Below are 21,566 nucleotides of genomic sequence, written 5' to 3' on the forward strand. Positions count from 1 at the left end.
CAGTCTACTGTCTATAACTTGTTTTGGAATTACCGGGCCGATAATTATCTGACCGATAACACCAAATATATCTCTGGTATAAAATTTTGTTTCACTTTATCTCAGCTCAAATACTACGATTGAACGCAACAGGAATCAAAACCAGGTCATGACAGTGACAACGCCGAAACCTAACATCTGTACCACCAGAGATAAAGATAACATGTGAAGAGGCATTCGATTTTGTCTCATCAACATATTATTTTTACCATGGTACCAGAGACAAAATTAATCCCCATTGTATGAAATTGAATGAGATTATATTCAGCGATATTTTTCGACTGTTCACAAATGAGCAAATACGGTAACTACCCTAAAACCTCAAGCATAACATGCGCCCAAACTTTGAATTATTTTTTAATTCAGAGTTAGTTAAGAGTTTAGCGAAAGTTTGATAACTAGGGTAGTCACTTGATACCAGACAAAAATATTCAATAAGCCCGCACTACTTGTCAGAAAGAGTCTGGGCATTTGTGTTCCTGGTTATAATATGTTTAGATGTTCAGCCAGCATCGAAGATAGAAATACAATAAAAATAGATAGGCACGGTGAAAAAAATATACAAAGGCTCATTAAACTCAGTTGTCATACTTAGTAAAGGAAATATTTAATTCTAAACATTTTATGGACTCCTCAAACAACAAGAGAGCATTCTCCCTCCAGGCCCTAGTGGTGTGGAATGCTCTGCCTCCTGAGATAAAATATGCAACCTCAGTGTATGTTTTTCAATCTAGACTTAAGACACACTTCTATTCTATAGCTTATGATTTGAGACTTTTGTGATTAAGGGGTTTAGAAGTGAATGTGACTTGATTTGACTTGACAAACATGATCGTAATTTGTTTAGCCACGTCCATCACTATGTGTATCTGTTTTGAAGAACTCGCAAAAAAAGAAAATATCAAGTGGTGCTTAGAAGAACAAACCAACCTTTGTTCTGCAGTCACTTTCATTCAAAGTGAATACGAGGTCAGGCAACTGCTGTAAATGAAAGCCTGCACAAAAATAAAAAACAAGCATATGAGATGAACTTATTTTCTCTCAAGTAAGATGAACCTAGTTGAGCCACATGGCGACGTCATTGATCTTTGTTTTTGTATCATGTTTGACATTTGAGTGAGGTCGCCAGGAACAGGAACCATGAGGAAAAGGGTGACGGCCATTGTTAAGGTGTTGTCATGGTAACAGTATGGACAATCCTGCATGAAAGGCTCCACTGAAGCCCAAGGTGCATGTTGTGCATGACAAAATATTTGGCTTTGATTTTAACTTGTTTTCTCATCTCTTGAGTTGGAATTCCAATGTTCATAACTTTCCGGGGAGCTGCATCCTTGCTTTCTAACAAAGACATCTTTTCAGCGTGAGATTCGGTGGAAGTAGATTAGAGAATAAATGGGAAGTTTGCCCTGGTGACTGCCCCCTGTTCGAGCCCCCTCAAACCACCCTTGTTGTCATGCACAAGCGCTCCCCTTTTGGAACAAAAAAGAAAAAAATCTTGGCCGGCAGGACAACAGGCATGTGTTTTAGCCCCACATTTTTGAAAAAGGTTTCAGCCCGCCTTGTTTCTGAGAATGGGAGCAAATAGGAGGGTAAGTGGATGGGTATAGTGAGAGATGGAATGGAGAAGAAGTCGCAGACCAAAAACGGTTTATTTGTTCATGTGACATTTGGAATAAAATTTGGTGGACATTCTTTGAGATCAGGTGGGTGAATTCTTTATATCTGTGGTTGTTTTCCTGTGGTCTTCGATGACTGACTTCAATTTATTAGTTTTGTTTTTGTTCTTGTTTTCTTTTGGGGTTTTTTGTTATTTTTTTGCACAAGTCATGTTGACTTACTTAAAACGAAATGAAACTGTAAAACAACAGTTGACTCACATTGGGTTGCAATTCATTTAGGTGTCAGAGCTAGACAGTGGTTAAAATTCAATTGTTTAATACATTTATTGCAATGTTGTTTTTAATCAATGTTTTCCCTAATTAAAGTCTGCAGGAATAATCGCAAAGTACACTTCACTTGCAAAAATGTATAGTGGGAATTCTTCTTTGTGAAATCAGCATTAATGAATGAATTACTAAACATACTAGACAGACAAAATATACTAAAGAAGAAGGAAAGTAAAATTGTTGTAATGGTAGTGACTTCGGAAATTTATTATTGATACCTATAGGTAACCCTTTAATTATTAAAAAAAACATAAATGTATTGTTATAAATACAAAATGTAATAGAAAAGCTACCACCAGCTTAATCATAGATTTATTATATTAATGCCTCCGAACATACAAACATAAAATACAATTTCACACAATGTTACATTTTATTATTATTAATCGTGTTATATAATTATTGTTAAGTACTTTGTCTTTCACATAGTTTTTCACGCAATTTTTAAATTGTTAATAAAATTGATTGATTTATTCTTCTGTTTTATATTCCAAATTATTCACTTTACTCTAAATTGTTGTCCTAGTCTTTGCTGAGTTTTTCTGTCATTTTAAATTCAATATTAATGTTTTTCAGTTCAACACAACTTTATTCAGTGGAAGGCAAATGTATAAGATCTCATACAATAATCATAGTGTTTGAGCAGCACTCTAATTGAAGCTATTGTTATTATTGCTATTTTTCTTCATTATTACTATTATTAAATATCTGATTTTCACGTTCCATGTATGAATTTTAATTAATTATTTTAGCTTGATTTGTATCAATCTCAGCTTGTCAAATAAAAATAAACCTAAATCTAAAGATTAAGGTTTTAAAAACTGCTAATTGTCACTCACACACAATTGGTCCTTTTTTTCCCAGTATGGAGAGAAGACGTTATAACTTTTGTAAAGGTACTGAAATTGCCAGGATAACCTTGCTTATAATCCCTGAAACAAAAGAGCTGACAGAAAATTCATGAACGATGATCAGCTTGCTTTATTCGATCTGACAAGAGTTCGATGTGCTTTGTGGTCAGCTCGTTTTGTCCACACACAGATCAGTGAAGGCGAGTGTCCGCCGTATTCGACAAGTGGTGGCAGGGATGCAGCGCGAAGAGGTGTCGGCACGAGAGGAGTTCACCTACAGCCCCGTGTCCACTCTAGAACGAGGCAGCGGCTCGCTAGGAAGACGAGGCACTAGGGGATCGGAGACGAGAGTGGACAGGAGGGAGCTTGATGAGTCTGAACGGGACAGCTACACAGTGGACGTGAGGGCTAGTGACCTTCAACTGGCCCATCCAGAGCCTCAACATCATCCCTGCTTCAGCTGTAGGGCATGGCTCTACAGTGTCATCATTGGGGTAAGAGGAAACATGCAAAGAATCAAGAACCTTTTTTAGAAAACTAAAAAAAAAAAAAACTCAGCATGAGAAAAAAATTAGAAACCCTAAGAAGGGGTCATTAGGTAATCCGCCAATGGAAGTTGCAAGAACATCAACAGGAAATATATCATCAGCATGAAAAATAAATAATAACAGAAGGTTTAGTTGACTGCTTCCTGCCCCAAAATCTCGACCGATGCAATAGCTTCTAGATCAGTAATTTTTAACCACTGTGCTGTGATACACTAGTGTGCCGTAAGAGATTTATGAATCATTTTCTGCAAATATTATGTCATTGTCAAGTGTCTGTGCTGTAAAAACTTGGGGTATTATAAATTATATTGTCATTAAACATACTGTTCAGTGTCATTTTATAACATTTTTGGTTAATGGTGTGCCGCAAAAATTTTCCAATGTAAAAAACATGCCCTGGCTCAAAAAAGGTTAAAAAACACTGTTTTAGATGATGCGTATGTCAATTCAAAGTGCTAGTACAATTGCTCAGAATACATGCCCCCTGCAACATACAGGCTCATTCGTCTCCATCAAGGAGTCTGAGGTGAACATCATTTATATGCTTTAGAATCTCTTAAATACACTTTTAAAAACTTCCACTGAGGTTGCAGATTTCTTTCGGGCTCTTGGAATCACTACTGGACCAGAATTTTGCAAGTGGGGCTCCGAGCAGGAACATAGGTGGTCATTAAATCAGAAATATAAGTGGGAGGCAAATGCATAGGAACTTTTGTATGATAGCAACAGAACCCTAAAATCACATCTTAAATTTTCTTGGAGCCAGTGCAAGTCATCTAGAATTGCAGTAACATGATCAAACTCTCTTGTCCAAATCAAAAGCCTTGTAGGAGAATGTTTCCCCAGCTGCAAACCTTTGATGCGAGACAAACATATGAATTATAATATCAGCAACAGACTGGGAAGCATCGGACAAATCGTTTCAGTGTTGCGAATATGGGGAGAAAAAGCAATACCAGGAATTTTCTCAACATGTATTCATGTACAAATGGAAAATGCGAACAAAAACTGATCTTCATCTTATTAGTTTGCTATTTCTTTCAAACACAACTCCAAAAGGTAGGCATGTGCAAACAATAATCCCACAGGGGCTCAAATTTTTCAGCGTCACACACTTACTGTACAGAATTAGCATCTATAGCGCTCAATGGCAGTGATAACCTATCCAAAAATACAAAGTATATTTATTTTCTAATGCAATTTTACTGTTTGTTTGAAAGAAATGCTACATTAACATAACGGAAAGCGTTTCTGGATTCTGGTTCAAAACAAAACAAAATACACAGATATACTGGATGTGTGCTATGTTGTTGACAGTGTTGTACATTAAGGTGAAGATGAAATAAACACCGGAGGAGCTTTGCTACAAGCAGAGACTGCAGGAGTTACTGCAGATGTGGATGTTAAGGTTCCAACTGGTGAAGTGTGGTGGGGTTTCTACGGACCCTTTCTGCATCCTCAGCAGGTATCTCAGGTCACAGGTGTTTCGCTCCTTAATCTGTACATCTTTCCTGAATGGGACAGTAAGGGCTGAGTTAGCCTTCACCAGCAGAAGGGGTCCAGCTAAGATCTATTGACAGCCATAGCCACCTGGAACTGCATCCAACGTGCCTGGGAGCCCAACCCTGATGCTTTGATTTGACGATCCTCTTCAGCCGAGTCTCGCACCCTTTGTACCACCAAGTCCCTTCTGTCTCACGCGTTGGCTTTCGAACAGCTCTTGACACTGTAGTTGCCAAACCCGAGTCGTCCGCGACACACAGTGCCCACAATTTTCTGACGCCTCCAATGGGTTTCTGCGTCTTTCATCGCCACAAGGGGTGTACACTTCCTGCTGCATTTAATGGCAGAGCTTGCGTGTGTAACCTTTGCGCCCCTAAGGACTAAAAGCGTGCACGCTGCCCTTGCCTTGGTGGCCTTGAATTCTTCTATGACAGAGGAGCATGGTAACCGGAGTACTGATGACCTACTGTAGAGGTTGACTGAGCTGAAGGCTGAAGGAACACCCGGCCATTTGCGGATAAACCTACTACAGACTCCATCACTTCAACTCTGGTCATCGGGAAGTTGTAGGATCAGAAATGGCCACTGAAGCCTCGGTATGATGCCATGCTGAAAACGCCATACCTTAAACCTGCCCAGTACTAAACTCCTGTTTACGCTCCTCAGCCACTCTTTAAGCTGGATTTTGGTGTCCCTCGATGTTCCCCTTGTCCTTCAGAGTGCAGTACTAGCTCTTCCCCAGGCATCAGATTCGTTTATCCAAATGGTTGGAATCTCTGACCCCTGGATGCTGAAAGTGTTGTTAGACAGGTTTCCCTTAAGGATGCCCAAGCTTCTAGATTTTTCAGGCTTGAACTGCACGCGGGCCCAGGTGGCCATCTTCTCCGGTGCACTCAGGACCCACCATGTCCCAAGAATGGATGGAGTCATCATGGAGATGTCATCCATGAACGCTCTACTGGCTGGGTGCCTCTTTCCGTCCACTGCCGCTGGTTCTTTACACTGGGACTGTTATGAGCAGCAGGTAATTACTGCCATAAACAGGGAGACTGAAATAGAGATCACTTTTTCCAGCCTCTGCCACATCGTTGTAAAATCCTTTACGCTTAACCTCATCTGTGAATGTCCCATATGAGACTTCACCGGCTTGATGACCTCCAGTGGTAATGTTGCAATGCCGTGTGGATAAGCTGGTGTGCCACATTTGGGTACGCCTAGGCGAGATCCAACCAAACCACTGAGAGAGATATCTTGTTACTCTTCGCTTCCTTGGTTATCTGGGTGATTGCTGCCGTGTGCTCCAGGCAACCAGAGTAACCCTAAAGACCTCCTTTCTGGACGCTTGCATTGATATAGCCATTTGCGAGTAAATATGAGGACAACCTTCTGGCGATGATTGCCCGGAGGACCTTCTCCTCAATGTCCAGTAGGGAAATCTCTCTAAACTGGCCTGAGGAATTCAGCTCCTTGAGAATCAAGCACCCCTCTACAAGTGTCCTCAACAATGATTTCCTGCTTCTTCTTCCACAGTGTGCGCAGAAGTGCGACCAGTCTCCTTAGCAGCTGTGGAGAATTCTTATAAATCTTATAAGACGCCACTGATAGACTCGAGGCCGATCCCGTCCCACCACTGACCTAACTTCTTCAAAGGTAAAGTCTGCCATGTTAAAAGGGATGCTTGGATTGGGCTTTAGGATACGGAAGGGGCACTCTCCCATTGGTAGGTCCATGGTGGAGTCGCTATGTGCTGCCTTAACCACATCTTCCACTTCTTCCTTGGAACATGTCAGTCTTCTGCTCCCGGGCTGGCCAAGGATGTCCGATGAATAACGGAATGTATTTTAAAAGAGGAATGATTTCCTATGCCGGCGCTTCTCTTTTCGTCTCCTCCGCATTGCCTCTGCCCTGCAGCTGAAGTAGGTTCCTCCGCACTTCTGAGTTTAACTCGCTCAAGGCTTCCTTCTCCTGTTCTTCTACTCTCAGGCACCTTTTTTTGGGTTTCTGCAGGTCTTAACGCGTTTCAACAATGCGATGTTGTTTTCTGCTCGGGCCTGATTGCTGTCTCTCCGGCTTTTCTTTGTTGATTCCAAATCTGTCGTAGCATGCTTGATATATTGTTTCCACCAGAGTCTTGATTTTCTTTATAGCACACTTTTAAGGGGTTTTCAAGAATAATGCTGAGGTCATTTTCCAATTGCACCCACCTGTGGTCCTTGGCAGAGACAATATACTGAACTTTTTTTCTTGCACGTGAATTAGTATTCAACTGTTGCTGTAATAAGTTTTACAAATTAAAAATTCAAATTATGGAGATGGAAACCGCACCATTTTTCTTCTCATTTGTTTTCCTAGCCTTTCACAAGGCTTTTTTTAAAGGTAACGGCATGATGGTGGACAATAATGTAAGCTCTCTCTATAGGATAGCCTCATGTTATGTAAAATAAATACACATTTCTTAACATTCAACAATTTTTTAAATGCACCTTTTTATAATGGTTCATGTGTTTTTGCTCATTATTCATGTTTTTCTAATAACGGTCTGCGGGCTACTCAGCTGTCTTTGGGGGTCGACTAGGTGCCCACAGTAAACCATGATCTAGAGCAATTTTGCTTGTTTCAAGTGTTATTTTACAAATGTTACTCTTTATATAATTTATGTAAATTCTTTTATATAACCAATTTAACAAGTAAAACTAAAAATGAGAAAAAATGTACATCATTTTTTGAGCGCAAGCATTAAAAATAAATGTTAATTTCTGATGATAAAATTTATACTAATACCTCAATACTAAGACACATCAACATCTTATTGATACCAAACTCATACCCTTTTCAGCTTTTCATGCATTCATGTGTTTTTGACCATAGGGCAGTCTGTTCATCACCTCTGGGTTCTCTTTGTACCTGGGAAATCTCTTCCCTGTTGCCATGGACTACCTACGCTGTGCTGCAGGCTCAGTACGTGGTTGTGCACTCAGCATACGTAAAATATAAAAGTATTTGTTTTTGACTGTGTCTTTTCTTTTTAGGGCTTATCAGCAGCAATTGCGAGTTTTGCTATTGCCAAGAACAGGCACGTTGCAGTAAGTTATAAAAAAAAACTGAAGACACTTAAAAACTTTTGATCAAGACCTTATTTAGCCTATCAGGTTTGGACGTTGTTCCACTAAAGCGGGGTTCGTCAACCTGCGGCTCAGAAGCCGCATGCGGCTCTTTGGCGCTACAAAATGGCTCCCCTGGCGCTTTTCCAAAAAAAGTTTATAAATTGAAAAGACGAGACAGGGAAATTTATATTTTAGTTCAATAAGGTTTCAGTAGTAAGAGAATAATGATACAAGAACCTTTAACATATTCCACTGCTTGTTTTTCTTTCTTTTCCGTGTCTCCCGTGTAGAGCCGGGTGGAGTACAAGCTCCGCCCCTTTTAAAATGGCATTGTCACAATGTAACACTCCTAAATTGAACACAAAAGTCTTAAAAGGGTAGAAACAAAATCCTGTCATAGGCACATTTTCAGTAAGAATGTAGCTGTTTTCATCAAGGGATTTCTGATTTGTTTTCAGAATATATTTGGAATGACACTTAGGGATATATTTTGCTGTTTTGTTGCTCAAGCCCAAGGTGGGTGCGTTGGTTTGGTATCAACACAGAGAGAGAAGAGATGAAGAGATGCTGAAATTGTATTGATGTATTTTTGTTTACTTTACCTTTTCTAAAGGCTAACTATTTTATGTTTTATTAATCCATGCTGCGTTTCATTGCACTATTTTTGTTGCCCAAATAAGGGGCACGTTATGCATGCTCCATTTAATTGTTGTTTTTTCGAATACAAAATGATATCGAAATTTTTATTTTATTTTTGCATTTCTTTTATTTTATGAAATCAATTAAATTGTAATTCTTTAAAATTGTAATAAGTTTAAACTTGAGGCAGTATCCCACAACAGAGTAGTCACGAAGTGGATAATTATCCACAAGATGCGCTGCATTAAACTTGGACATTTTGATAGTAGGCTAATATAGCTAATACAGATTTACATAAATCTGTGTTGCATTCATTATAAGGGCTATTTGAGGCTTGTAATTTTTTCTGGGGAAATTCGTTTTTTGTTTTTGGATCAATAGGCCTATGGCTCTTTTAACAATTTGGGTTGCCGATCCCTGCATTAAAGTAAATGCATGCATGGCAACAGGTGAATGTACCTTGTATAGTGGAATTATAAATTCTGCTCACGATTGGACAAGCACTTATTATTTTTCTGTCTTGGTGTTGAATGTATACCTATCAACCTCAGCCAATTGCATACCTGTCAACTTATATGTTTTCCCTGTATTTTGTACATTTTTTAACAATTCAAATTGTAAATGATGTGTAACAATTGTATTACAGTTTTTTTTTAAATATACAGCTATGTGTAATAATTTACACTAAATTTACTGCAAGTGGCGTAAGAACTAAGGTGGTAGTTTTTTTTGTTTATTTGATCAAAAATAAACTTGTTTTACACAAATTAGTGTTTATTTTACTCTACATAGTCAGTCTTGCTTTGAGTAAATGGGTGCAGATTGTGTTTGTAAGGTTTATTATCGCTTAATAAGGAATCAAAATCATTAATAAGTGAAGCAATTGGCTGAGGTTGATAGGTATGCAATTACTTCCTGATTAATGATTGCAATTCACCTTAGTAAGCGTTAATAAACCTTACGATCACAAAGCGGCAACTGTTTACTCGCAGACCGACCATGTATAATAAAATCGAAAATCATATCTGTAAACAAGTTTATCTTATTTACCAAATAAACTACACAAAAATTATTGCAGCTTTTTTCTTATTTCTTTCCCCATATTTGGTTTTCACTACATTTTCCATGTGTAAAGCAGTTTTAAATTCGTTCTTCAGGTTGTAAAATTTACTAACCTGCGCCTATCATGCTTTAGCCACGAGGCCGCAATATGTATAAGGAATAATGCTTGATCAAGGATAACATTTGGTAGTGTACAGAGACCATATTAGCAATCTACGATATCGTTGTCGTCTGCTACAAGTGAACGAGATGATCCTGTTTGCAGATGAAATAGGCAAGATGAAATCAGTCTCATGAAACAGAATTCCCACACAAAAATTGATTTACGAAATACAAAATTTTGAATGGTCAAAAATCGTATAAACAATGAGGAAAATGTTGACAGGTAAGCGATAAGCGCTCAGGCAGAGCTAAATTTCACTAAATCAATCAGAATTTCTAACAAAACAACTGAAAATAGACATCTGATAATATTAAACGGAATACTAATTTGAAGTCTTGTATTCTGTTTTTCTTTTCCCCCCAAGGTGTCAGATTTCCAGGTGGTTTATGTGTCAACCTTTGCAGTGACGACGACATGCTTGATTTGGTTTGGATGTAAACTGGTCCTCAACCCTTCAGCCATCAATGTAAAATCCTCTTTAGTTTTTTTTTACTTTGGCATGAGCTTTTGACATGCTGTAATTTCCGGACTATAAGGCGCACCCCAAAAAAAAACCCAGATCGGCCAGAAATTTGAACATTCGCCTTTTAATCCGGTGTGCCTTATATGCAGACAGGTTTTGAAATGCATTACATATTTTTACACTTGTTGATCTTTCGATCAATTTTATCGCTGCCAACAATTGCATGACAATGATGGCAACGGGCATTGAATTGCATGGCAATGGTAAGGACCGAATCCAGACCACCAGGACAATAAGGTCATTCACAATTGCACAATATTGGATGAAACGGGAATCAAAGACGGAACAGTGCGGCAAAAATGGTCAAAATATAATGACAATATGTATAATGGTAAGTAAAGTACTACAAATGAAAAAAATTTTTCTGGTGCCAAATTTGTCCACATTATCCCTTTGTGTGTTGACAACAAAAATACTACTATATAAATACTACAAAAATGCTACAAAACTAATACAAAAGTAAATATTAAATTTAGTGATTAGAATCGGGGACCTAATATATTATTTTGCTTACATTCTGAATTTAAGAAAATACTTTAAAAATACTACTATAAACATATTACAACAGAAATAAGACAAAAATACAACTAATGTAGGACTACAAAAGTATGAAAGAAATACTACAAAAATACTATCCTGGAAATATGACAAAAATTCTACGATGGAATTTTTTCAAAAGTAATTCTAGAGAAATACTCAATAAGTACCTTTACAGTAATACTAAAATAACAAAAGAAATCTGCAGAAACAGAAAATATTACAAAATACTACAGAAATACAACAAAAATACTACAATGAAAATACTTCAAAAACAGTAGTACAAATATACTAAAACGTGCCAATACAATGATGTAGAAATACTATAGAAACATCCATCCATTACACCATTTATCCTCAGTAGGGTCGCGGGAGTAATGGAGCCCATCCCAGCTATCTTCAGGCAGTGGGAAGGGGACACCTTGAACTGGTTGCCAGCCAGTCCCAGGGCACATAGGGACAGACAATGAGCTCACTCATTCACACCTAGGGACAATGTGGACCCGCCAATTAACCTAACAAGCATGTTTTTGGAGTGGTGGAGGAAACTGGAGTGCCCGGAGGAAACCCACGCAAGCACGGGGAGAACATGCAAACTCCACACAGGAGGTTCGATCTCATGACCTCAGAACTGTGCAACACACGTGCTTACTACTGCTCTGCCGTGCTGCCCCCATAGAAATATTATTACAGAAATATACTCAAAACTACAACTACAGTAGTATTATAAAAGAAATACTAAAATACAAGAATACTACTACTTCTGCCCAGCGAGCAAGGGATCGCTGTTGTTTGTTTCACCGCACCGGACTTCTTCGATTCTCCAATAAAGCTTTGTGTGAAACGTCACGCCTTTGGGTCTGTTCTGGTTCTGACACTACAAAAATACAACAGAAAGAGTGCAAAAAAATACTACTATGGAAATAATACTAAAATACCCTAGAAATACTACAAGAAATACCACTAACACTACAAAAAAATTCTAACATTCAAGTGCAGAAATAATAAAAAATACCTCAGAGATACTGCAAAACTAAAGATCAAATATTGTGCTTAAAATAAGGACCTGATATATTAATTTGTCTTTAATATTGAGCGTTTCAAAGCCAATTTGATGAAACTAATCTTTTGAAAAACAAATACGAACAAATAAAAAATGTACACATTTGCATGTATTTTCACTCATAAATGAAAACATTGGTCAATAGGTTTGGCCTCTTGGCCAAATTTTGACAACTCAAATGTGGCCTGCGAATCCAAATAGTTAGTCTAGCACTCGAGTGGATAAGATCTTGAACTTAGAGCTGCGATCCAGGTACCATTCCCGTTGCATCCAATGTATTGCAAATGTGATCAGCGATATATTTGGTACTTTTTTTTATTGTTTGTGCAATCCCAGCCCTTACTCTAGTTTTAACACCATGCGCCTTGTAGTCCAATATGCCTTATATAAGCAGTGTCTGAAATAACGTATGCCCGGACGCCAGGGGCGTGCATCGTCTCTGCCCGGGTGGCCGACAACCTTTTCCATAAAGAAAAAAAAAATCTTTCATTTTTTTTAGTTATTATTTTTTTTTTTTCAAATCATACATTTGCTTTATTCAGATTTCGAAATGTTCCGTTTGTTTTCCAATTTGCATACTCGGCAGCCAATAGGGAGCCTGCATCTTCGTGCTTCCGGACTTTCCCGAGTGTTCTAAGGTCGTGCATTTGCATATCATTTTTTAAAGTAGACGCAGAGAGAACACAAGAAAAATGGATAAGTGGTTAGGAATCAAGCCAAAACCCCAGCCCCAGAAGAAATATTCGAAAAAAGCCAACAAAAATTATGACGCTACAACACATGAACATATATTTAAAGCATCGTGGAAGAGGAGTTCACGTGGCTTGTCGCAGACAACGCAACGCAAACATTGCATGAATGAAGACGAGTTAATACAGGTACATAATGATGGCAGATGGAAAATAGCGATGTCATATACATGCAATGAATGTTATAAGTAGATTTAAAGTGTTGTTTTGTTATATATCCTGATTATCAATCCTTAATACTTTGCCACAATGTTGTTTAATTTTGCGATTAGTCGTCTTATTGTGTTTCAAGTTGTGAAAAATGGGGAGGGCAACTTTATGGCTGGGTAACTTTTTGTCATGAGTTTCAGATACTGATATAAGAAAAAAAAATCACAAAAGACGATTTTCGTGTTCATTCCACTCCCCAGATCAACTTTAACCTCATCCTGATGATATTGCTAGAGGTGTTGATGGCTACCACTGTCATCCTGTCAGCTCGTTCAGGAGAGGAATGTTGCTGCCATAGAAAGGTGTGCGTGTTCTTCTGATAGTACCCGACACAAAATCCACACACTTTGACTGATCTTCCTTTTCATCCTCTCCACCAGGCAGACACAAATCAACGACCTGTGATCACGGTCCCAGCGGTATTCCCTACTCGTCTCCTCAAAGCATATTCCGTGAGTAGCCACCAGCCACTGTGAGGTTCCAGCTGTGCCCCTGCTCGCTCTTTGACAAAAACGAATGTGTGACAGGTGATTGAAGTCATCGTCGGAATCTCTGCTGTTTTCGGAGGAATCATTGCACTCAATGTGGACGCTTTGCAGCCCGGACCATACTTGTCCGTCACGTTTTTCTGGATCCTTGTGGCTGTAAGCTTTGTTGGCTTATTATCTTTTTAAATCTGAATGGAAAAGTATCATTGGTTTTGTACTGTATTATGTTAGGGTCTGTGCGCTTCCTTTCACCAGGCTGAGCACTGGAACTGGGAACAGGTGTGTCCAAATAACCACACACCTGTCCCTACTTAATGTTGTCAGGTCATTTTCATTTCCACCCCACGCCAAGTTTGTCTGGTTTCTGGTTTCTTTGTTACTTTGCATTTTCAGGCTTGGTTTTTTTTTTTTTTTGCATATTTCTTTGTTTTGCAAACCCTGGTGTGTTTGTCACTTTGTACTTTCTTTTGTTCAATACATCCCCTTTTTGAGCACTCCTGCCTCAATTCCTGTCTCCTCCACATGGGTCAATCACCCCCAAAACGACAACAGTAATAGGCGGATACCAAGACATATTTAGAGGTATCAGTAGTTTCAAAGTCTAATGATACTGGCATCAGTCAGGAACTAAAGGCCTGTATGGCTGTTACCAATCTAGGATTTTTATTTAATTAAAATGAGCCCTTTGTAAACTAACTGGGATATACTGAATACTGTAACTTATACCAATGATTTAATACATATTTTACTACTGTTACTATTTTGGGGGGTATTCATGTCTTTGTTTTTGGAGGGAACTTTTGGCCTCAAAGGTTCTTATGGTATAGGCCAGCTATATTCGCCTCATACGTCCGCCGACCGGACCCAGCCCGTTGGAGGATTTAATCCGGCCCGCCATTACTTTATACAGTGCATCCGGAAAGTATTCACAGCGCTTCACTTTTTCTTCATTTTGTTATGTTACAGCCTCATTGCAAATTGTATTAATTTAATCTCTTATCTCAAAATTATACACAAAATACTCCATTATGACAATGTGAAAAAGTTTTTTTTTTTTTTTTTTTTTAATTTATTAAAAATAGAAAACTAAGAAATCACATTTACATAAGTATTCACAGCCTTTGCTTAATACTTTGTTGATCCACCTTTGGCAGCAAATACAGCCTCAAGTCTTTTTGAATATGATCCCACAAGTTTAGCACACCTATCTTTAGGCAGTTTTGCCCATTCTTCTTTGCAATAAGTCTCAAGCTCAATCAGGTTGGATGGGAAACGTTTGTGCACAGCCATTTTCAGATCTCTCCAGAGATGTTCGATCGGATTCAAGTCTGGACTCTGGCTGGGCCACTCCAGGACATTCACGGAGTGGTTCTGAAGCCAATCTTTTGAGATCTTGGCTGCGTGCTTTGGGTCGTTGTCCTGCTGAAAAATGAACCTTCGCCCCAGCCTGAGGTCAAGAGCGCTCTGGAGCAGGTTTTCATCCAGGATATCTCTATATATTGCTGCATTCATTTTTCCTTTTATCCTGACTAGTCTGCCAGTTCCTGCTGCTGAAAAACATTCCCACAGCATGATGCTGCCACCACGATGCTTCACTGTAGGGATGGTATTGGCCTGGTGATTAGCGGTGCCTGGTTTCCTCCAAACATGGCGCCTGGCATTCACACCAAAGAGTTCAATCTTTGTCTCATCAGACCAGAGAATTTTGTTTCTCATGGTCTGAGAGTCATTCAGGTGCTTTTTGGCAAATTCCAGACGGGCTTCCATGTTCCTTTTACTAAGGAGTGGCTTTTGTCTGGCCACTCTACCATACAGGCCTGATTGGTGGATAGCTGCAGAGATGGTTGTCCTTCTGGAAGGCTCTCCTCTCTCCACAGAGGAACGCTGGAGCTCTGACAGAGTGACCATCGGGTTCTTGGTCACCTCCCTGACTAAGGCCCTTCTTCCCCGATCGCTCAGTTTAGAAGGCCGGCCAGCTCTAAGAAGAGTCCTGGTGGTTCCAAATGTCTTTTATTTACGAATAATGGAGGCCACTGTGCTCATTGGGACCTTCAAAGCAGCAAAAAAAATTCTGTATCCTTCCCCAGATTTGTGCCTCAAGACAATCCTGTCTCGCAGGTCTACAGACAGTTCTTTTGACCTCATGCTTGGTGTTTGTGCTCTGACATGCACACTCAACTGTGGGACCTTATATAGACAGGTGTGTGCCTTTCCAAATCATGTCCAATCAACTGAATTTACTGCAGGTGGACTCCAATTAAGCTGTAGAAAGATCTCAAGGATGATCAGTGGAAAAAAGGTGCACCTGAGCTCAATTTTGAGCTTCATGGCAAAGGCTGTGAATACTTATGTAAATGTGATTTCTTAGTTTTCTATTTTTAATAAATTCAAAAAAAGTTACAAAAAAAACTTTTTCACATTGTCATAATGGAGTATTTTGTGTATAATTTTGAGATAAGAGATTAAATTAATACAATTTGGAATGAGGCTGTAACAAAACAAAATGTGGAAAAAGTGAAGCGCTGTGAATACTTTCCGGATGCACTGTATGTCAAAAAGGAGGCAAGTCTCTAAGTAATTTCTATCAAGGTTATGGTTTTCAAAATAGATGCTAACTAGATGCACACTCTGGTCGCTAGAGGGCAATAAAGGAAATACTCTCAGCTTTAGTTGGGACCAGTTTTTTTGTTTGATCTGATGTAGTCTAATGTCATTGACCATGCACTGCTCAAACATATTTTATATTTATTTTTCTATCAATTTCACACCATTACGACAATTAAGGCAAAAATAACATTTTTCAAAGCTCCCACTTAAGTTTGTATAACATGGTGAGTTGGTTCATGTGTAAAACTACATTCACTCAACTTAAAATAAATGAGTTAACTCATTCAATGGCAAGCATGAAAATCCTTTATTTCCCATTGTTTTTTAAATAAACTTGTTATGTTTTGAAAATATCCTTTGTCGTCCATGATTATGAAATGTAGAATAGGCTACTATCAATGGTAAGAAATTATACTGAAAAACAACGGCAAGCTAAAAAAAAAAACGTTTTCCAGCACAACACAGACAAGAGTACAAATGTGCCTATTTAAATATACAGCAGGAGCAGTACTGAATTTGGCTGTAGTTTATTTACTAGTTACAATGTTCAACACACAGATAAAAACTCGTCTTTCTTATTTTAGGTAAGAGTTTTTTATTGCTAGAAAACCCGTTAAAAGAAAGAAGTGAATGAAAAATAAGATTGAAAAATAATACCTTAACAACAAAATTCATTTTTTCATTGTACAATTACTCATCCTCAATGGGATTCTAGGTTTATGATTTAATTATTAACCATTAAATTGGGCGGCACGGCGGCGGAGTGGTTAGCGCGTCCGCGGCACAGTTCTGAGGTCATGGGATCAAATCCAACTACCAGCGTTCCTGAGCGGGGTTAGCATGTTCTCCCCGTGCTTGCGTGGGTTTCCTCCGGGCCCTCCGGTTCCCTCCCACATTCCAAAAACACGCATGTCAGGCCGGTCGCCCTGACATCACATGTGATGAAAACCATGGAGCGGTTGCTGCTGCACCACCTGAGGCTGCAGGTCCGTCACGCCATCGACCCTCTGCAATTTGCTTACCAGGAGAAGGTGGGAGTGGAGGATGCTATAGTATACATGTTACACCAATCCCTCTCTCACCTGGATAGGGCTAAGGGGGCTGTGAGGATTACATTTTTGGACTTCTCCAGTGCCTTCAATACTATACAGCCTCTGCTACTGAGTAGGAAACTGACAGAGATGGGAGTTAGCTCACACCTTGTAGAATGGATTGCTGACTACCTGACAGGCAGACCCCAGTATGTGAAACAGGGGGGCTGTACATCGGACACTGTGGTTAGCAGCACAGGATCTCCGCAGGGGACCGTTCTCTCTCCGTTCCTATTCACTCTATATACATCGGACTTTAAGTACAACTCTGAGTCCTGCCATGTGCAAAAGTTTGCCGACGACACTGCGATCGTGGGATGTATCAGAAATGGGCAGGAGCAGGAGTACAGGAAATTGATTCAGGACTTTGTCCGATGGAGCGACGCAAACCACCTGCACCTGAACACCACCAAGACCAGGGAGATGGTGGTGGACTTCAGGAGAACCAGAACGCACCCGGTTCCTGTAACCATCAAAGGAGAATGTGTAGAATTTGTCCAGACCTACAAATACCTGGGTGTGCAGCTGGACAACAAACTGGACTGGACTGCCAACACAGAAGCTGTATGTAGGAAAGGGCAAAGCCGACTTTACTTCCTCAGAAGGCTGGCCTCCTTCAAAATCTGCAAAAAGCTCCTGAAAATATTCTATGAGACAGTTATGGCAAGCGCCCTCTTCTATGCGACAGCGTGTTGGGGAGGCAGCGTCAAGAAGAAGGATGCCTCTCGTCTCAATAAACTGGCTAGGAAAGCAAGCTCTGTTGTGGGCAAAGAGCTGGACAGCCTAACAACAGTAGCTGAGAGACCGGCACTGGAAAAGCTGCGGTCAATCATGGACAATCCATCGCATCCACTACACAGCATTATCTCCAGACAGAAGAGCAGTTTCAGCGACAGACTGCTGTCACTGTCTTGTACTACGGACAGACTGAAGAGATTTTTTCTTCCTCATGCCATGAGGCTCTTTAACTCTACCCGGCAGAGTAAAAGCCCACATTAAACCACACCACCTACATTGCATATTACCGAATCTTATTGCAATATGTATTCTGTGTAGCACTATTTAGATATTCTATATAACACGCTACAGTGGGCATTTGCACTTCACACTGGGTATTTGTATATTGTATTCTTTTTGCTTTATTATTGTATTGTTCTCAGCTCAGGGATGCTGCTGGAAATGTGAATTTCCCTTCGGGGATGGATAAAGTATCTATCTATCTATCTCTCTATCTATCTATCTAATCGGCTGGTCCAAATTGTGCCTAGGTGTGAATTAGCGAGTGAATTGTCTGTGTCTGTGTGTCCTGCGACTGGCTGGCAACCAGTTCAAGGTGTCCCCTTCCCACTGCCCGAAGACAGCTGGGATGGGCTCCGGCACCCCTGCGACCCTATTGAGGATAAGCGGTGCAGATGATGGATGGATGGAATTATATACATTTTTCCTCAATCTCCACTGCCCAAATTCAGCTGGGATTGGTTCCAGATAAGCAATTAGACAATGAATTAAAAAAATTAAATGAAAAAATGAATTGATATTATTTTCTTCTTTTTTGAAAAAATATTACCTAAAATGAACATTTTCTGCCAGTGGATCTTTTCCTATTCCATTGTCAGCCCAAAATTCTGCGTGAGCCTGTTTGTGTTAATTTCCTTTCAATACCTTTACTACAAGACTACAATATTATAAGGGCCAAGATCTTACATGTTGGTTATGGTTATGTTTGCAGTGTTTTCCCAGTGCAATCGCCAGTCATGTTGTGTCAGAATACCCCAACAGATGCCTGGTGAGTACATTTATTTTTCAAGCTTATTGTTAATGTTTCTTAAGTCTCATTCACTGCATATTGACGGCCACACACGTTATTGTAAATAACTCATTCATTGCTATTGACCGCTGAAGAAGTCAATGATGGTTAATGAGTTAATAGAAGCTTAAAGGCGTCATAATGAAATAAACAATCAATTTTTCAACCAATATGTTGTCTGCCGGTCAATATTTGTCATCTACTGTCAGTCATGTGTCATTCAGTTCTTCCTTTCTTCTTTGCACGTCAGTGTCTAAGTGTACTTTATGAATAATAGATTAACCAGCTTGTGGTTTGAAATGTCCCCTTGAAGATGATTTTCTTCCCGTTGTTCCCATTCTGTTGTCATTCAGGTGGAGGTGCTGATTGCCATCAGCAGTGTAACGTCTCCACTCCTCTTTTCAGCTTCTGGCTTCCTCTCTTGTAGCGTCATGAGCTTTGTTGACATTTTTTTACATGATGTACCTACAGCCAAGGTGAGTTGATTACAACCATTCGTCTCGGACCACTTCGGGAACACAAAACACTAATAGGAATCCCTTTATTTCACATGGCCATGCTCTAGCAATCCTACGACATTTTGCTGCTGATTCTGCTGGCGTTGCTGCTGGTGCAGGCCATTTTAAATTCTGCCACTGTGGTGCACTGTGCATCTTATAAGAGTGAGCTCCGCTTGAGGGCAGGACAGCACAGTGACGAAAACATGGGGAGCTCAAGCCAGTACTCTGTGGTATACTTTGGACACAGATTGTGTATTTTTTGCTTCACTTTTTATTCAGAATATAACTGTGCTTAATTTTCCATCCTGTATTTACATGTTATATTTTTCATGTCTTCTCATTTATGCAGCAACCATCCAACGGAGTGCTGCAGAATATCAGCAAAGACAGGACCAGGAAGGCCATGATGGTGCAAATCACTCATTAAATGCTAATTTTAGTGTGTTATATTGTAAATACACTGCTACACCAGCGCATGAAATACTACCATAAACTCCAGACTACAAAGTGCACCTGATCAAAAGCCGCTCACTTAAATCTAAGAAAGAAACTAATTTAAAAGTTTGAGTACTACATTTCTGGACGACAGCCCCAGGGAAACCATACTGTGGTGAATAGTGCCATATTGCAACACAGGCATGGAACATCGTCTTTTGTGCTATTGTCATTGGCCTTTGCTACAGTAATGGACCAATTTGCATTCGCTTGTTGTCATTCCTTGAGGATTAAAGGGAACTTCGGCAGCCTGGCATTGACACTAATGATACAGAAAGGAAGTGTATGCTTTTGAATAGAACACTTCCAATTTTGTTCAAATCAGATGTGTGAATTTAACTTGATTTATTTGGTGAAAAAGTTGAAATATATGAGTATGTTGTAAATGGTCATTAAAGTACCGGTAAGCCTCTCATTTTGCTCCTGTTATATATATCATGAATAATGTTGGCAAACACATTAACTAATTTCTCCTTTAAATGGGTGTCATAAAAGTTTCTAGATGTCACTGCGGTGTTTTGCATTGGGAGCTTATGTGCGCCGTGAAAAAGAGCAGCTTGGTTTTCCTCAATACCACCACGGAAAAAAAGAATAAGCCGCATTGTATTCAAAATAGCTGTGTTTAAAATCTAGTAGTCTGGAATTTACAGTATACAGGAATCCCTTGCTGTACCGTGGCCTTTTCTCTGCAGTTTCGCTACTATGTGGAATTCTGAACGTCTATTTAGCCGCTCCACTCCTTTTCCACCTGTGTCTGCCTGTAGAGCAATAACGTTTCAGTCTAAGTTGTCCACATATGTGAAACAGTTTGACAAACCTACTGTACATTACAAACGTGCAATTTCGATTGTCTGAAAAACCAGAAGAGGATACTTTCGATCGGCGACAAAGATGGACTTCTCGACACGCTTAAACAGTAGTTCTCAACTGGTGTGACTTGAAGACCCATTCACTCTAATGACAAGCTACGACCCAAATCCAGAAAAGAATTCAAAAATTCGATAGAAAAGATTGTGCAGTTTAAAGCACAGATAGAAGAATATTTTCACCTTTTTTTCTAAAAACAAAATGACCAGCAAAACCAAAATGATTTTAAATACTAACTGTATATCCTCTTATATAAGCCTACATCGCATATAAGCGAAATCGTGTACCTAAATAACATAAATGCTTAATTGTGTAAACAATACAAATCAATATACTGGTTAAAAAAAAAGGTATAAATATAACGTGTTTTTAACGATTCACTGTACCTTCAAGCAGTGCTTTAACAGCCGACACTTGTATAATATTTTTGTATTTCGCAATCATTTCCTTCTTTAACCAAATTGTTTTTGTCACTGTTTTATACTTTTTCTTCCACCTATCGCTGAACTTTCTTGGGAACTATTATTATGGACAGAAAAAGGAAATAAAACAAACAAAATCACAATAAAATGTGATGTGGTCATTTTAAACACAATTATTACGACTTCAAGATATAACAGGGCATTATCGCCGTTTACTGCGTAAGTTACCATCCCTTTTTTTCTTCTTTATTCTTTCTGCTTTTTTTTTGCCACGCAATGGCCCGCGACACATTGAAAACAGGTCCGCGACCCACTTTTTGGTCCCGACCCATCAGTTGAGCAACAGTGCTAA

At 39.3% G+C, this 21,566-nt stretch overlaps 1 protein-coding gene across 2 annotated transcripts; it reads left to right on the plus strand.

Moving 5' to 3' along the window:
• The first annotated feature begins 1,579 nt into the window (after nucleotides 1–1,579).
• Nucleotides 1,580–20,337, plus strand: mlc1 (modulator of VRAC current 1). 2 transcript variants are annotated; one of them, XM_088340959.1, is made up of 12 exons: nucleotides 1,580–1,742; nucleotides 3,007–3,330; nucleotides 7,756–7,845; nucleotides 7,917–7,970; nucleotides 10,220–10,321; nucleotides 13,138–13,239; nucleotides 13,318–13,389; nucleotides 13,465–13,581; nucleotides 18,853–18,909; nucleotides 19,284–19,406; nucleotides 19,496–19,660; nucleotides 19,780–20,337. In XM_088340959.1, exons 2-12 carry the CDS (start codon nucleotides 3,073–3,075, stop codon nucleotides 19,855–19,857), a joined length of 1,218 nt encoding a protein of 405 aa, XP_088197085.1. In that variant the 5' UTR covers nucleotides 1,580–1,742; nucleotides 3,007–3,072; the 3' UTR covers nucleotides 19,858–20,337. The 2 variants fall into 2 exon arrangements, with proteins under 2 accessions (XP_088197085.1, XP_088197086.1); XM_088340960.1 differs by having other exon boundaries at nucleotides 1,587–1,742; nucleotides 3,027–3,330.
• Nucleotides 20,338–21,566: the final 1,229 nt, after the last annotated feature.

The sequence above is a fragment of the Urocampus carinirostris genome, chromosome 7 (genome assembly GCF_059441175.1).
Source record: "Urocampus carinirostris isolate Australia breed hairy pipefish chromosome 7, RoL_Ucar_1.0, whole genome shotgun sequence".
NCBI lineage: Eukaryota > Metazoa > Chordata > Actinopteri > Syngnathiformes > Syngnathidae > Urocampus > Urocampus carinirostris.